The sequence below is a fragment of the Punica granatum genome, chromosome 2, assembly GCF_007655135.1.
Source record: "Punica granatum isolate Tunisia-2019 chromosome 2, ASM765513v2, whole genome shotgun sequence".
Taxonomy (NCBI): Eukaryota; Viridiplantae; Streptophyta; class Magnoliopsida; order Myrtales; family Lythraceae; genus Punica; species Punica granatum.
In genome coordinates this window covers 2,459,367-2,472,383 of record NC_045128.1, presented here as the reverse complement: position 1 = coordinate 2,472,383, position 13,017 = coordinate 2,459,367, and the positions used below count along the sequence as shown (strand labels likewise).

The 13,017-nt window shown below is 43.5% G+C and overlaps 3 protein-coding genes and 1 pseudogene across 5 annotated transcripts; 1 reads left to right on the top strand and 3 right to left on the bottom strand.

Annotated features, from left to right (window-relative positions):
- The first annotated feature begins 672 nt into the window (after window positions 1–672).
- LOC116195502 (fatty-acid-binding protein 1-like) lies at window positions 673–2,157 on the top strand. Its single transcript, XM_031524736.1, has 4 exons — window positions 673–1,029; window positions 1,192–1,435; window positions 1,513–1,604; window positions 1,843–2,157. The coding sequence occupies exons 1-4, from the start codon at window positions 750–752 to the stop codon at window positions 1,995–1,997; spliced, it is 771 nt and encodes a 256-aa protein (XP_031380596.1). The 5' UTR covers window positions 673–749; the 3' UTR covers window positions 1,998–2,157.
- On the bottom strand, window positions 2,042–5,904 carry LOC116195501 (putative glucose-6-phosphate 1-epimerase). Of its 2 annotated transcripts, none has more exons than XM_031524734.1 (9): window positions 5,574–5,904; window positions 4,948–5,100; window positions 4,347–4,421; window positions 4,047–4,103; window positions 3,799–3,956; window positions 3,467–3,598; window positions 2,985–3,087; window positions 2,763–2,862; window positions 2,042–2,634 (listed from the first exon to the last, which is right to left on the bottom strand). In XM_031524734.1, the coding sequence occupies exons 2-9, from the start codon at window positions 5,023–5,025 to the stop codon at window positions 2,417–2,419; spliced, it is 921 nt and encodes a 306-aa protein (XP_031380594.1). In that variant the 5' UTR covers window positions 5,026–5,100; window positions 5,574–5,904; the 3' UTR covers window positions 2,042–2,416. The 2 variants fall into 2 exon arrangements, with proteins under 2 accessions (XP_031380594.1, XP_031380595.1); XM_031524735.1 differs by lacking the exon at window positions 5,574–5,904 and adding an exon at window positions 5,384–5,544.
- Window positions 5,905–8,234: 2,330 nt separating this feature from the next.
- LOC116195499 (altered inheritance of mitochondria protein 32-like) lies at window positions 8,235–10,644 on the bottom strand. 2 transcript variants are annotated; one of them, XR_004154669.1, is made up of 6 exons: window positions 10,212–10,644; window positions 10,029–10,114; window positions 9,586–9,894; window positions 9,414–9,497; window positions 8,740–9,107; window positions 8,235–8,487 (listed from the first exon to the last, which is right to left on the bottom strand). XR_004154669.1 is itself a non-coding variant. In XM_031524730.1 (5 exons), the coding sequence occupies exons 1-5, from the start codon at window positions 10,617–10,619 to the stop codon at window positions 8,861–8,863; spliced, it is 1,134 nt and encodes a 377-aa protein (XP_031380590.1). In that variant the 5' UTR covers window positions 10,620–10,644; the 3' UTR covers window positions 8,559–8,860. The 2 variants fall into 2 exon arrangements, 1 of the variants encoding a protein (XP_031380590.1); XM_031524730.1 differs by lacking the exon at window positions 8,235–8,487 and having other exon boundaries at window positions 8,559–9,107.
- Window positions 9,786–12,700, bottom strand: LOC116195497 (annotated as a pseudogene).
- Between the last annotated feature and the right edge of the window lie 317 nt (window positions 12,701–13,017).

Sequence of the window (13,017 nt, the reverse complement as noted above, 5' to 3'; positions counted from 1 at the left end):
TCCATAACGGAAGCCAAAAGAACCATTCTGCATCATAAGTTTGATCCGCTAATTTCCGGTTGCGCAATCAGGTATTGTTCGGTCCAGTTTGCTCGTTCCTGAGCATCGCAATTTTCTTGTGGGACAGAAATTTGACTATTTGAGAGAAACAATAAATTCTACAACCGTACGAACTGCATCGGGGACGTGTATGCTCATGTCTTAATACTTTGTGGTGGTTGATATATGATTTATTGCATTAATTAGGTTTAGTAGCACATCACTTCGATTGCCATGCATGGGACGTGTTAACGCTATTACTCGAAGCAACGCCGGTCACACGAAAGTGAGAAACTTATAATTTCGCTCCCTGAATCCATTATCGAAATTGCATTACAATCTTCAGTTTATGATAATCAAACACGTTCGCCACTGTGATCAAAGATGGACTCGGAGAGGGCAGGTATGTATGACACGAATGATATTCAGTCATACATCAGATTTAGTCTGGCAAAATACCGGAACACATATTTCACCTGGTACGAACTCACGAGAATCGTGATTGTAATCGGTATCGGGATTGATCTCCGAATTAAATTCTCTAACTCCCACCTGTTTTTGCTGATCCCACCAGTAACAGTCTCCTTCTCAGTTTCCCTCCAAGCAATTTCCTATATAAACACAAAGCCTGCTAGTCGACTTTCATTCATACAATCAACAGATATCGAAATATATCTACTTCTTTCGCCAAAAAACACGAGATCTCAAGGATGGCAATGGCTCCTAATGCAGCAAGCGTCGAGCTCAAGTCCAACAGCGGTGTGGCTTCAGAACCCAAAACACAGATGCCTGAAGATATAAAGAATGCCAAAATTGAAGAGAAGGAAACGGTTGTTGAACATATGCCCAAGAAAGAGGAGGTCGGAGTGGAGATAGACCCAAATACCGGGACCTCTTTCCCGGTAAAGTTGGAGGACGGGAAGCAGCTGAACTGTGTCGGGGTGAGAAAGAAGTCTATCATCGGATTTGGCATCAATATATATAGCTTTGGTATTGTACTATATCTATCACTATCCGATTCCCCTTGAACAAGACACTGTTCATAACCCGTAAACTAAAGACCGAACTGTTTCTGCAATGATCAGAGAGTATCGAAAAGAGAGTGAAAAAGATCATCACAACTTGCTTAACACGCACCTTGAACCTTTTCAGGGATGTATGCGGATAATGAGAAGCTGAGAGATCTGCTCAAGTCCTCGGTCGGTGGGTCCCCAGAGAAACCAGTAGAGCAAATGTACCAGAAGGTGATCGACAGCGATGTGGAGATCATGGTCAGGCTGGTGATTGTGTTCTCGAGCCTCACCATGGGTATGGTGAGAATCAACTTGGACAAAGGTCTCGGAGCAGCCATCAAGAAGTTCGGCGGCGGCAAGGAGAATGAAGGGCTCACAAGAAGGTAATAGCTACAGAATTTTCGATCCGATGAATGATAAGCAATAATATGGCTAATATTTTTCATGCTTTCGATGACAGGATCATGGGTGAAGCAACGGATGACATTAAGCTAACTTCTGGTTCAGTGATTGAGATTTCTCGGCTTCCGGGATATACCCTCCAAACAAAAGGTGACAGTAAAAAATGAAACCAGGTTATGATATTCACCTTTAATTAACCGCTGTCCTAAAATATCGAAATCGTAGGAAATTGCACCGACACACATATTAGGGATGGTTGAACACTCAGGTAACCGAAACAGATCAAATAACAAAACTAGAAAAACTTAAGCTCAATGAGTATTTATGCACGATTTTTACAATGGCTGCAAGAAAAATTTAACTAGCAGAATTCTTCTAATGGATGCAGTGAAGGGTGATTTGGTGAGTAAGATCGAGAGCGAGCTTCTGTGCAGGGCTTACATATACATGTACCTCGGAGACGATGCCCTCGACAAAGATGCCAAAGACAAGTTCGGGACTTCCATGCTCAAACTTCTCTGGAGCGGAGTGCAGAAACTTTGATCTTGTACTCGAACGAGAGAAAATAAAGCGTTGTCGTCCACATATGATAGTAATCGGTCAACCAGACCATAAATAATTGTAATTTCCATTCACCAACTCTTTCTAGAATATGCAGCTGAACATGGATAATCGATAACAGAAATAAAAGAGCCATTCTGCATCATAAGCTCAATTCACTAAACCTTCGATCAAGATACACCCATAGACACGACGAACAAGCAACCTCGACTTGTTCGTGACTAAGCCCCTCCCTGACCCAGCAGCAAAACACAGTCAGATACTACTATACAGGACTCTCATCTCGTTCGCTATATTTGGATTCTCAGCAACGGGAATGGTAGATAAGTAGTTGTAGTGGTAGGCTGCATACGAGATAAGAGAATCTTACATAAGTTACATTGGAGAAGATTTATTTACTCTCAGCGGAGGCCATGAAGAACCTTCCGGGGATCCAACTGCCCGCTGCAGTAACTTGAAGAGACAGCAGAAATTTCCTGACGGCCTCTCCACTCTTCGAAGGGTTTCAGAGCAATCGGGGTCTCAATAGCCGCAGAATCTACACGGAGCATGGTCTTGTACTCCTCATCTCCCAAATCGGGAAGGGCCTTCGCCTTTTTGTCCCAAGGGTTCCACACAACTACACCAAATGTGCATCTTTTAAGTTCACATATGATGAAAGAAGAGGAAAAGAAAACTACATAGCAGCACATTGTGGGGAAAGAGGATCTAGAGACATTGAAAGATGTGGACTACGGAAAAAAGTACCAGCATCGGGCATTCCATCTTTCCGAAGCACAAAAGTCCGCTTCTTTTCATGGTCAATGATAGCAATTTTGTTCGGGGTGCTCAAGTAGACCCTGTCAATCTGTAGCATAGATACCAATAAATTCCTAAATCCAAGCTAGAGCTTCAAGTAGACTTTTTCATTAACTAGAATCACAGCCCAAATTAGACTCTGGAAGAATGAGAAAAGTGAAAGATAACAACCTCCCCATCAAAGGTTATCGCATCAGCTTGCTCGGTGAACCTTTCTCGGTGTATCAAATTGTCAAAGTAATCGAGTGTCTCCAAGCCTTCAACACGCACTTCACTGCAAATTACCGAAGGAATGAAATAGCTTCCAAATTCAGCTACTAATCACATAAGGAACAAAAGATCTCTATGAACTAGACTTGGTGGCATCTTGGATGGTTCTAAGAAATCGAAGATCTTTCAGGAACCATTCTTGAAAAGAGATGCGGTAGATTGTACTTCACAAGGCATTTATAATTCAGATACATCTCATAAATTGCAGTATAACATTTTCTTTAGCATATTCTTCTAAAACAAGAAAAATGCAAAACTGAACCTCAACATCCAAATCTTGCTTATCGCAAAGACAAAAGTCTAGGCACTTGTAATCCCAAACTCAACCAATCACTGCACAGTAGCAAGCAATATGAATAGCTTAAACGCTTCACGAGACAAACCTGATATCAGACACAGAGAGGTAATTGCTCAGCGCGAGCGTAAATGAGAAGGGCTTGCCATCAGTGTTCCTCACACGGGGGATCAAAGTGAGCTTTCCAGCACTAAGAGAAACACGAAGCCGCAGCTCAAAGCTGTTCATAGACAAAAAGCTGTAAGCTTAGAGAGCTAAAGAACAGCAGAGCAATACTTCCATGTTTGAAGATATTACCACGTGGTCCAGGTCAAAGGACCTTCCATGTAAGAGGAGAGAAGGAAACATTCGTCCCATAGAATTATTTTTCACATTCATTACATATATGGGGAAATTTTTATTAGTGATCATAAGCATTACCTACGTGGCCACATTTTAATATCTTCTTCTGTAGATTTTAGTATCAGATCCACTGATGACTGATTATCAGTAGGAGACAGAGGGGAAGGATCATTATCGAGTGACCAAACTCTGTTCCTGGCAAATCCATGTTGCTCCAGTGAACCGAAGTTCCCAAACTGGAAAAGAGAAAAAGACCTTATAAGTACTCTGATGAGCAAAGTATTATACATGCTAATTCAAAAGGCTGTTGCTGTTCTATTCCAGACCTGAGGAAAGCATACTGGTATGCCTCCCCTGATCGCTTTAGGTGGTTTCCAAATAGCCTGCAAAAATGATATCAAGACCCGAAATTAGTAAGATGCTCAGGTAAATATTATGAAACCAAGTGCTCTTCACTTTTTTTTTTTTTTTGCTGCAAATGAAGGCAATATTGTGTTCCTCGTGAAACTCATTGGCTAGAAAAATTTTGGGAACCTTGAACAGAAAGAGAAGGGCACCAAAAGAAAAGGGGGGAGACAGATAAAAGGCAAACCATCTTCTAGCATAAAGATTTCGACTTGCTTTACCTTACTACTCATAAAGAGCAGCTCCTCCCTCCTCTCGTTCTTCCAAGAAACGACCTGCCCGCCATAGAGAAGCACCTGAAATTGTCCACGTCGACAAGTTGGTCACTATGAGCCATAACCTGCCTTGATGTATTCATGGTATTTCAGCCGAAAACATAGGATAATTGGAAGCCTTCAATTGAGGCTTCATCGCATCTTCACAAAGCCTTCCATTAAGAGATGCGGATTGCGAATGAGATTCACAATAAAGATCGAAGGCACACTCTTTCACCTTTTCCTATAATTACTGGGAGTAGAATCATGAAAACAGTAACTCGTAATGGTATCGTTTGGTTCAGGACCATATAGAAGTGGATTTACTGAGCTATTTTGGAACTCGAAGCATCCAACTTCAAATTCACAATACCCTCTAAATCAGTCCTCCAATTTTATTCAGGAGACAGAAGCCCTTTATACACACCACCCACAATTAATGCCAAATCACAAAGACATCCATGCGAAATTCCGGGATTCCTATCAACGGAGGCGGCCTCACAGGAATCAGGAGAATCAAAGAAAACTTGACAACATGAATCATTCGAAGAAGAGGAATCAAACGTACCTCTGCAGTTGATCCAGTAGGCTCAGTGAGGATTATCCGAGGCAATCCATCGGAATCATGAACTAAATTCAAAGGCATGGGTACTGGTTTTGGACTCAACCTCGACCCGATCCTCGTCAGAAATGGGTTCCCTCTCGCCTTCCTCCACTCCAGCTGTAATAAGGATCAATCAACCATCTATCAGAATCAGCCCACCAACCCTAAAAGCATGAAATGGAAAGTGTGTGCACTGATGGATGCGTTTGGCAGCTGCCCTTTTGCTGTCAGAAGCAAGATCATCGTACGCAAGCTGGAAATTTGCATGCAACCGACATTGGAATCTCAAAGAACAGAGCAGTAAAACAAGGAAAGAAAAACCCAATAGAGCTTTCATGGGGACTTTCTTCTTTAACCTCGAAAAACAGAGCTGCAAGAGCTCCTCAGCAATCAAACTCACCCGCAGACAGCTGCAGTCATCTAAGAGCAAGCAAGAAGCAAAGGTGGATGCTTCACGCTCGCAGAGAAGGACACACGGATACAGAGTATATATTATTTAACATCAAGTCTTCAGCAAAGTTGATGACAGTTCAAGATAAAAGACAACAAAAAGTATGACCCGGAAATCGAAAGAGTAAGCGGAAGCTTACGTTTGGTGCCCCGCAAAAACAAATAAAAAAAAACGTAAGTTTGGTGTCGGCTTCGAGTATGGGTAGAGAGAGGGGGGGGGGGGGGGGGGGGGGGGGGGTGGGACGAGCAAACCGCAGAGCAACAGCTGCAAGCTCGTCAAAGGACAGTGCTTTTCTGCCTTTTTATATGCGGGGGAGCTGAAAGAAATGGATTTTAGCTGATGGGGTTTCTTTAATGTTGGTTCATTGATAATCCGATGGATTAGACGGGAAAGGAAACTAATTCATAGAATATTTGTCTCAGAGTGCGTGTTGGAGAAGAGAGAGAGAGAGAGAGAGAGAGTGAAGAGGAGAAGAAGAAGCGGAGGATATTCATTTTTTAAAAGGGACAGAGAGAGAGAGAGAGAGAGAGAGAACTTGTCTGCAACTTTTTCATCATCGGATGCTCTGTTTTTTTTTTTTCTCTCTCTCTCTACACTCGGAGCATCTCTTTCAGTTAACACGAGGGCAACAGCACAGATGCCCGGTCACTCCCGTGAAAAATGTATTTCTCTTCTTTTTCCGGTAGAAAAAAAAGAAGTGAAATTATTTTTCTCGATTATAAGGGACGTTCACGAGCCTAATAAGAAAACTGACTAATCATACTCTTTTAGACTTTATCTGACCTTGGTAATTATTTAAGAATCACTTAAGTCGTTGGAAAACCATCAGCGTACGACCACATCGGTAGGGGATAGTGGATGGGACAGTCTCCAGCCAAGCTCGGTCGTACCGTGCATGAATTGAAATATCGATGCTCGTATACCTTAATGAGTAGTATTAGAGGACACCTCTTTAAGCAAGTTAAATTGCATGTAGTCGATCTCCGATCAGCATCAACTGCTTATTTCATGCAACCGGAAAGGCATAAGCTCGGATTATTCTATTATACTTCTCGTGATCATGGAATGTCATGGATTTTTCTCGTGAAAGGATGAGATTCCAAAGGGGAAATATTACCATCATCGGGAAGATCATTTTCGGAAAGGAAAGAGTTGGAGGGAAACCGAAAGAACGGAAAAGAAGGTGAAGTTATAGCGGAATCGAACGCGTTCCTAGATCCTCCAAATCGAGGGATCGCGGGAGATGAAGAAACTTCTTACAGTAAAGAAAAAGATGATTGTCCAATTTGTCATAAATTAGAGGAGAGTCGATCACATAATAATAATAGTGAGAATTTGTACCGTGCTTTGCAAGAATGATCGTAAGGTTTTTGATTAAGAGTTGGATCAACATGGAATCCCGACAAAGTATTGATCCAATACTCACGGGGTCTCATAAACGAATCATGCAATGAGCTAAGGCTTAGGGACCAGCTATATGTATAATAAAATATGTAATCATCTAATATATTCACTAATGACTGTATCCTTTTCAAAATATACAGTAATTTAATAAAATAAAATAAGAATTATCTAATAATATATATTAGAATGCTTTTAAATCATCGGTCCACGTTTACTAATGTTGCTACTGTTAATAATAAATACATATAAGTATATAAATATATGCTTTTTTTTTATTATTTCTGATAGGAAAGGTATAACTGGTGGGAATAATAAGCAAGGTGCTTCCAGTTGTACAGCAGATAACAATTATATTCTGATTCTCGTCCCTTCGGAGGTTCCATACATTTGTAAATCGCTTATATTTAAAATTCAATTCAATGAACCCGATTAATCAACATAAGAAATAAATTTTATTTAATCATAAATTTTCTCAATTCACAATATTCATATATTCACAAGACTTGTATGCAGAACATTCCGACTTAAGAAGATATATGTTGCGTTTGGTTTTATAGTAGGATTTTAAAATCAGATTTTGATTTTGAAAAAGAGTGATATAAATGAGACTCACCCTTTAACTTAGTGTGAGTTATATTATTTTGTTGTGAAAAAAAAATATAAATAAGACACACTTTTTGACTTTGTATGAATTATTTTTTTTTTGTAGTTGGTAAAATTAAGTTAGAATTGAAATTTTAAAATAACACTCACAAACCAAACAAGGCTTAATATCGAACCATTAGAACTAATCTATGTTGCTTTCGATTCCACGCTTTTATTCTTATTTGCTCATCACCCATGAAAAGTCTACGATGGCATTATCCTAAAACAAACAATACCACCAGTCTCACATCAATAATCGACCGACCACGACTAGCGAACAGAAACACGATTAATCTTAGTCGGCGCATGGCGAGCCATCCTCCGCGCCTTACTTTTTGGAAAGAGTCGATCATTTTCTTGGATTCTAATGAACGTACCAAAAGGCTAATAAAGTAGGATAAGGGATTAGATGGGTGGACATGAGTCATGACAATTGACATGGAAGGACAATAACGTGAACTTTCGGCCGTCTCTTCTAATTTTGGCCCTATAACCAGACATGGAAAATGGAATATGAGACGCCAAGTATTTGCCTACTTACGATAATCAAAATTATGACCATTGAAAAGGAAAATTGAAGATACTGGCGGCTTTCCGCAGGCCGCCCAAGATCGGCCTGATGGACATGTCGGTTTTGGAAAAGATTTTGCGTGCCTAATCAGCCATGTTGAAGAGCACGATTATTGAGTTTCAAGATGAGATGAGAAAGTCATGGACTGGCTATACAAGAAATCTCTCCTCTCGATACGTCTTTTAGATCCAAACCAAGTTCGTGAATATTCCATTATCGACTGATATAGATATGCAGTTCGATGTGGTTCACAAACAAACTGACTCAAATTAGATTCATTCCTACTCTCCATCTCACTCCTCCCAAACACTCCGCTAGGGTAGAAAGGGCCCTAACCTGGCGTCAGGTCGATCAGAAATGATTTGGTCCATCCCCTGCCTTGCCGCCTTGGTATGCAAAACCAATCTAGCAGAAAACCGGGGCGATGCCTATCCTACTTCGTGTCAAAGATGACATCAATGAATCAAACTATTGTGAAAAGAACAGTTTCACAAGATCATGACATTTATCGATAAATTTCGTATCTTCCTTGAACCTTGGTAATGAAAAATACAGTGGAGCATATTAGCACCATGCAAACAAAAGATATTTTTTAAAGTCTCCTCTTCGAATCATCGTTATGGAGAAGAATTATTATGATCTCGCATGATTGCAAACAAATAATCAAGGCAGACTTTCCACTTACCCATAATCACTTGTACACGATGATCACCAGTGAGGCCTTACATAGAGTCTGTAGGCGAAACCAGTTAACAGCTGCAACTGTCAGGACTTCACATCTCATCACTCCCAATTTCAACTCCAAACTAGAGCTTAGATGGACCCCTCTTCTCCCCTTCTGCTTCTTTCGGTTTTTTCTCGTTGTTCCCACTGATGTTCCGATCCCCACGACAAGAAACGCCATTTGCTTCCTGGCAGCAAGTAAACGAGCTATCTTTTACAGCCTCAGTGATACTCGCTTGAAGTTTCTCAGTTTCCTTGACATCCTTTTTGTTTTGAAGATCCTGTTGCTCGACCTTCTCACAGTTCTTGGAAGAGGCTCCCATTTGGCCCCTGTCATCAATTACTTCTGTAAGCACCATAATAATTCGGAGATAATTCAATGATACAGGTGAAGCAGAGACTAAACTGTTTTATGTGTCATGACGATTAACACGAGATCGTCAGGAAGCAATCAACGGTTGGGACAGATCAAACCGGGAAGAACATTTTTTTGACAAGTTTACAAGAATGCCGAAGGCTACATATGTAAGCCTACAACATCAGTCATTATAGAGAAAAATCCTCAATTCATCTTATTGTGGTCGAACAACTCACAAGCCAATGCCGACAAGTTCACTACTATAAAAGAAGACATACCTCCAAAGACCTTCAATAACTAGTCCTTGAATAATATGCTGATCAAGCACATTGGGCACATCATCAGGTGTAACGTAACCATACCTGCAATCATATGGTTGCCAGTCTAGTACTGTTATTTAAGAATCATATCTAACTTTTCCTCAAACACGCATAAGCCAATGTAACTCACCAATGACCAGTGATTTTCCCCTCCTCCTTATCAGGACTGTAAATGATCAAATTCCCGGCATATTTATGCCCCCCAATGTGAGAGCACGGACGAACAGAAACCTGACCTTTGAGTCCGCGAGACTCGATCTCCTCATTTAGCATTTCGATAAGGGGTGGTCCACAGACTCCGCATCTCCGATCATGACTACCGTGGGCGCACACAAATATATGAGAACCTGTCAGTACCTCGGACACACCAGAAGCCCATGGCCTTCCATTCACAAGCACCTCATCCACGAAGCCATCCACTTCCGATTCCGACAAACCCCTTTCAGAATAGAACCAAAGAAAAAGTAATGTGATCATTTGATCATCGGGGACTAGGTAATCTCGGAGATCGAATTATCAATTATTCCAGACAACACAGAGAGTTGAGATTCCTATGCTACACTCAGTACTCACTTGTATTTGATCATATCCGGGAAAATCAAGACATCTCCGTCGGAACATTCGGTCCCGTTGCATCCGCCGCATACAGTCAGCTTAGTCTGCAGATCAATCGCGTAGATAAGCAACATTTCCAATTGAAATCCAGTCCCAGCATGCAATTCAAAAGCTTCGTTCAAACTGAATCCCATCACTGACCTTAACGGAGATTTCTTCCTTCCGGGCTTTAACGGCGGAGGAGAGCAGCTTGGGGAGCACGGCTGCGTCCGAGTCCTCCGCGCGCGGGGCCCAGGCCTCGGGGCCCTTGAAGCAGACGAAGACGTGGCGGTCGTAGGCGTCGACCGTGTTGCTGAGGCTGCTCTTGTACATCTCCGCCCGCCGGAACCCGAACTTCGCGTCCTGGTCCGCGGTAGCTGCCGCCGGGGCGAGGCTATCCGCGGTGGCCATGGAGCGGACTCGGAGCTGCGTCGGAGGAGCTGCGGCCCGGCGGCGGAGGAGAGAAGGCCTTAAGGGGAGGCGCGCGAGGGTAACGCACCGGCGGGCCGAGGGGTGGAGAAGGTTAGCTGCCGCGGAAGCGAGAGCGCGGGAGGGGTGCGCAGTACGCATCAGGTTTTGATTTTTAAGCGTACGGCAACGGTGGCGTCTTCAGTGTTGGTGACGTGGTTATAAGAAGCAACGCCGGGAGCGTGAGAGCCACGCCCAGATAAAGGCAGACTAAATACCGACACGTGTCCTGCTTGTCACTGTTGCTCGGGGTTTTTAATGAAAGGTAGCCGTAGACCGTCCGGTGGCCTGCCCAACTTTCAGACATTCACCGATGCTTCGGTTGGTGTCCGAGTACCGAAAACAGTCCGTGCCAACGTTCGGACGGGATAAAGTTCGACTGATACGTTGAGATATCCCGTGATTTTTACTATAAACTTTTTTTGTTCCTTTTGAGTTAGAGGAATAAATTAATTTGATTCTTTCATGGGCACGTGGTATATCAGAAAAACTCAAAATCAATGTATTTAACGGAAGGCTTCACATTCACATCTACACCTACGACACCGTAGTTGTCGTTGAAAGTAAGCTCCGCCATTAATTGCTTTATGACGTGTGGCGGGGTCCATACAACGGATCAGCGCCCAGTTCACGTTCTGAAAGAAGGGATGCTGCTTGAGCTGGGCAGCCCCACGCTCGTATCCGAGGCGGTGCAGCGGATCCTTGACTAGGAGGCCCCTGATCAGGTCCTTTGCAGGAGCTCCCACGCAAGGTGCCTCCGGGAACCTCAATGGCTGCCCGATGATGTTGAAGAGGGTGTCGCGGTTTCCCGCCCCCTTAAATGGTGTCGTCCCGAAAAGGAGCTCGTAGAGGAAGATCCCGAAACGTCCACCAGTCGACCGCACTCCCATGGCCGTCGCCCTTTGATGATCTCTGGCGCCAGGTACTCGTGAGTCCCCACGAACGACATCGACCGGGCACTCATCGGCTCCACGACCAGCTCGGGCAGGGGCTTCGCTTGGTGGGACACCTGGGCCTTGGACTTGGGCTTCTTGTCTTTCTTAGGACTGCTTGAGAACAACCTCGACCCGAAACACGTGGTGGGCTACACGCACACAGGCTGAACGGTGCAGAGGATCGGGCTTTTCGAAGACTCCGAGGTTGCCGGGGTCTTCGAGGATTGGACCAGAGTCGGGTTCGTGGCACACCTCAAGGAGAGGTCGAAGTCGGATAGCATAATGTGGCCGTCTTCCCGACCCAAGACATTCTCGGGCTTAAGGTCTCTGTATATGATCCCAAGCATGTGCAGGTATTCCAGAGCGAGCAGAACTTCTGCAGCATAAAACCTGCGGCATGCTATAACTCAAGTTACCCGAGAAAACTCATCTTGATTTAACAGAAAACACGAAGAACTGTCTCACCTGGCATTATGTTCGGGAAACAACCTCCGAGTTTGCCTCCGCCGGAGACAGTGAAGGTCCCCACCGCGACAATCCTCCATAACCAGGCAATATAGTTTCTCGGTCTCGAAATGGGCATAAAGGGTCGGTAAAAACGGATGGTCCAAGCACTGTAGTATCTCCCTCTCGGTCTGCGCCCTTACGAGCTTCTTCCGAGCCGCGAGAGCAACCTTGTCCATTACCTTTATTGCAAAGAAACAGCTTCTCCCCGTGCCCTTCAGCTCTGACAGGTACACGTTCCCGATATCCCCGCAGCCCAGCTTCTTCAGCAATCTGAAGTGCTCCAATCCCAGGGCCCCATGCCGAGCCCTCACAACCTGAACTGCCCTCCCCCTGTTATCGTTGCCCTTGTGGGGCTTGTAGGTGTCGTAGGTGTTGCTTGAACCGCTCTCTTCACTGGCTCCATCGCTTCCCTCGCCGTCTTTAAACGGGCCAACTTCGAAGCTCTCCCCAGCTTCGTCATATAGAGCAGCGGAGCCCAGGCTGTTCCGAGGGCTTGCCCAACAGCCATCCATATTAAAAGTTGGCTCCTGAACTGATTCTTTGATCAGGCTATCTTTCGATTCCAGCATGGAGCTTGCATTAGAATCAGAGCTACTCCTCTTCTGCACTTGGAATGACGAATTTACTCAGATAACTTCATGTCATATCTGAGCAAAATTAACGCAAATATATATATATATATATTTGACAATGGGATCGACGATCCAACAAGCATCAGAATATGAACCTTAATTCCGAATAAATGAATGTCAATGTCTTGAAAATACATCAAACAGAAACTCTTCAAGGTCAATCAGCTTACTCAATAGTAGATAAGAAATTCTGGCGTCTAAGGTCCAACTTTATCACTTCTGCAAGCAAGGGAAAGTGTATGAAAACCTCTGATTGGAAAATGGGGAAGAAAAAAAAAAAAAAAGGGAAAACTTCCGATGCGATTGCTCAGCGTGGACATTTGTTCATGAAAAGATCGCCATCGACAATGAGAATTGAGAACAGAGAAGAAGCTTCAGAACAAAGAAATAACTGGTTTGTTTTCGTCAGGATAAGTTCTGAGGTTT

Coding starts and splice junctions, on each gene's coding strand:
- LOC116195502 (XM_031524736.1), top strand. CDS start 750: ATGGCAATGGCTCCTAATGCAGCAAGCGTCGAGCTCAAGTCCAACAGC. Junction 1,030..1,191: donor CATCAATATATATAGCTTTG/GTATTGTACTAT, acceptor GAACCTTTTCAG/GGATGTATGCGGATAATGAG. Junction 1,605..1,842: donor ATATACCCTCCAAACAAAAG/GTGACAGTAAAA, acceptor TAATGGATGCAG/TGAAGGGTGATTTGGTGAGT.
- LOC116195501 (XM_031524734.1), bottom strand. CDS start 5,025: ATGCCTTTGAATTTAGTTCATGATTCCGATGGATTGCCTCGGATAATC. Junction 3,957..4,046: donor TACCAGTATGCTTTCCTCAG/GTCTGGAATAGA, acceptor TCTCTTTTCCAG/TTTGGGAACTTCGGTTCACT. Junction 3,088..3,466: donor CTCTCTGTGTCTGATATCAG/GTTTGTCTCGTG, acceptor GGTAATTTGCAG/TGAAGTGCGTGTTGAAGGCT.
- LOC116195499 (XM_031524730.1), bottom strand. CDS start 10,619: ATGCGTACTGCGCACCCCTCCCGCGCTCTCGCTTCCGCGGCAGCTAAC. Junction 9,895..10,028: donor CCGGATATGATCAAATACAA/GTGAGTACTGAG, acceptor CTATTCTGAAAG/GGGTTTGTCGGAATCGGAAG. Junction 9,498..9,585: donor GGGAAAATCACTGGTCATTG/GTGAGTTACATT, acceptor ATATGATTGCAG/GTATGGTTACGTTACACCTG.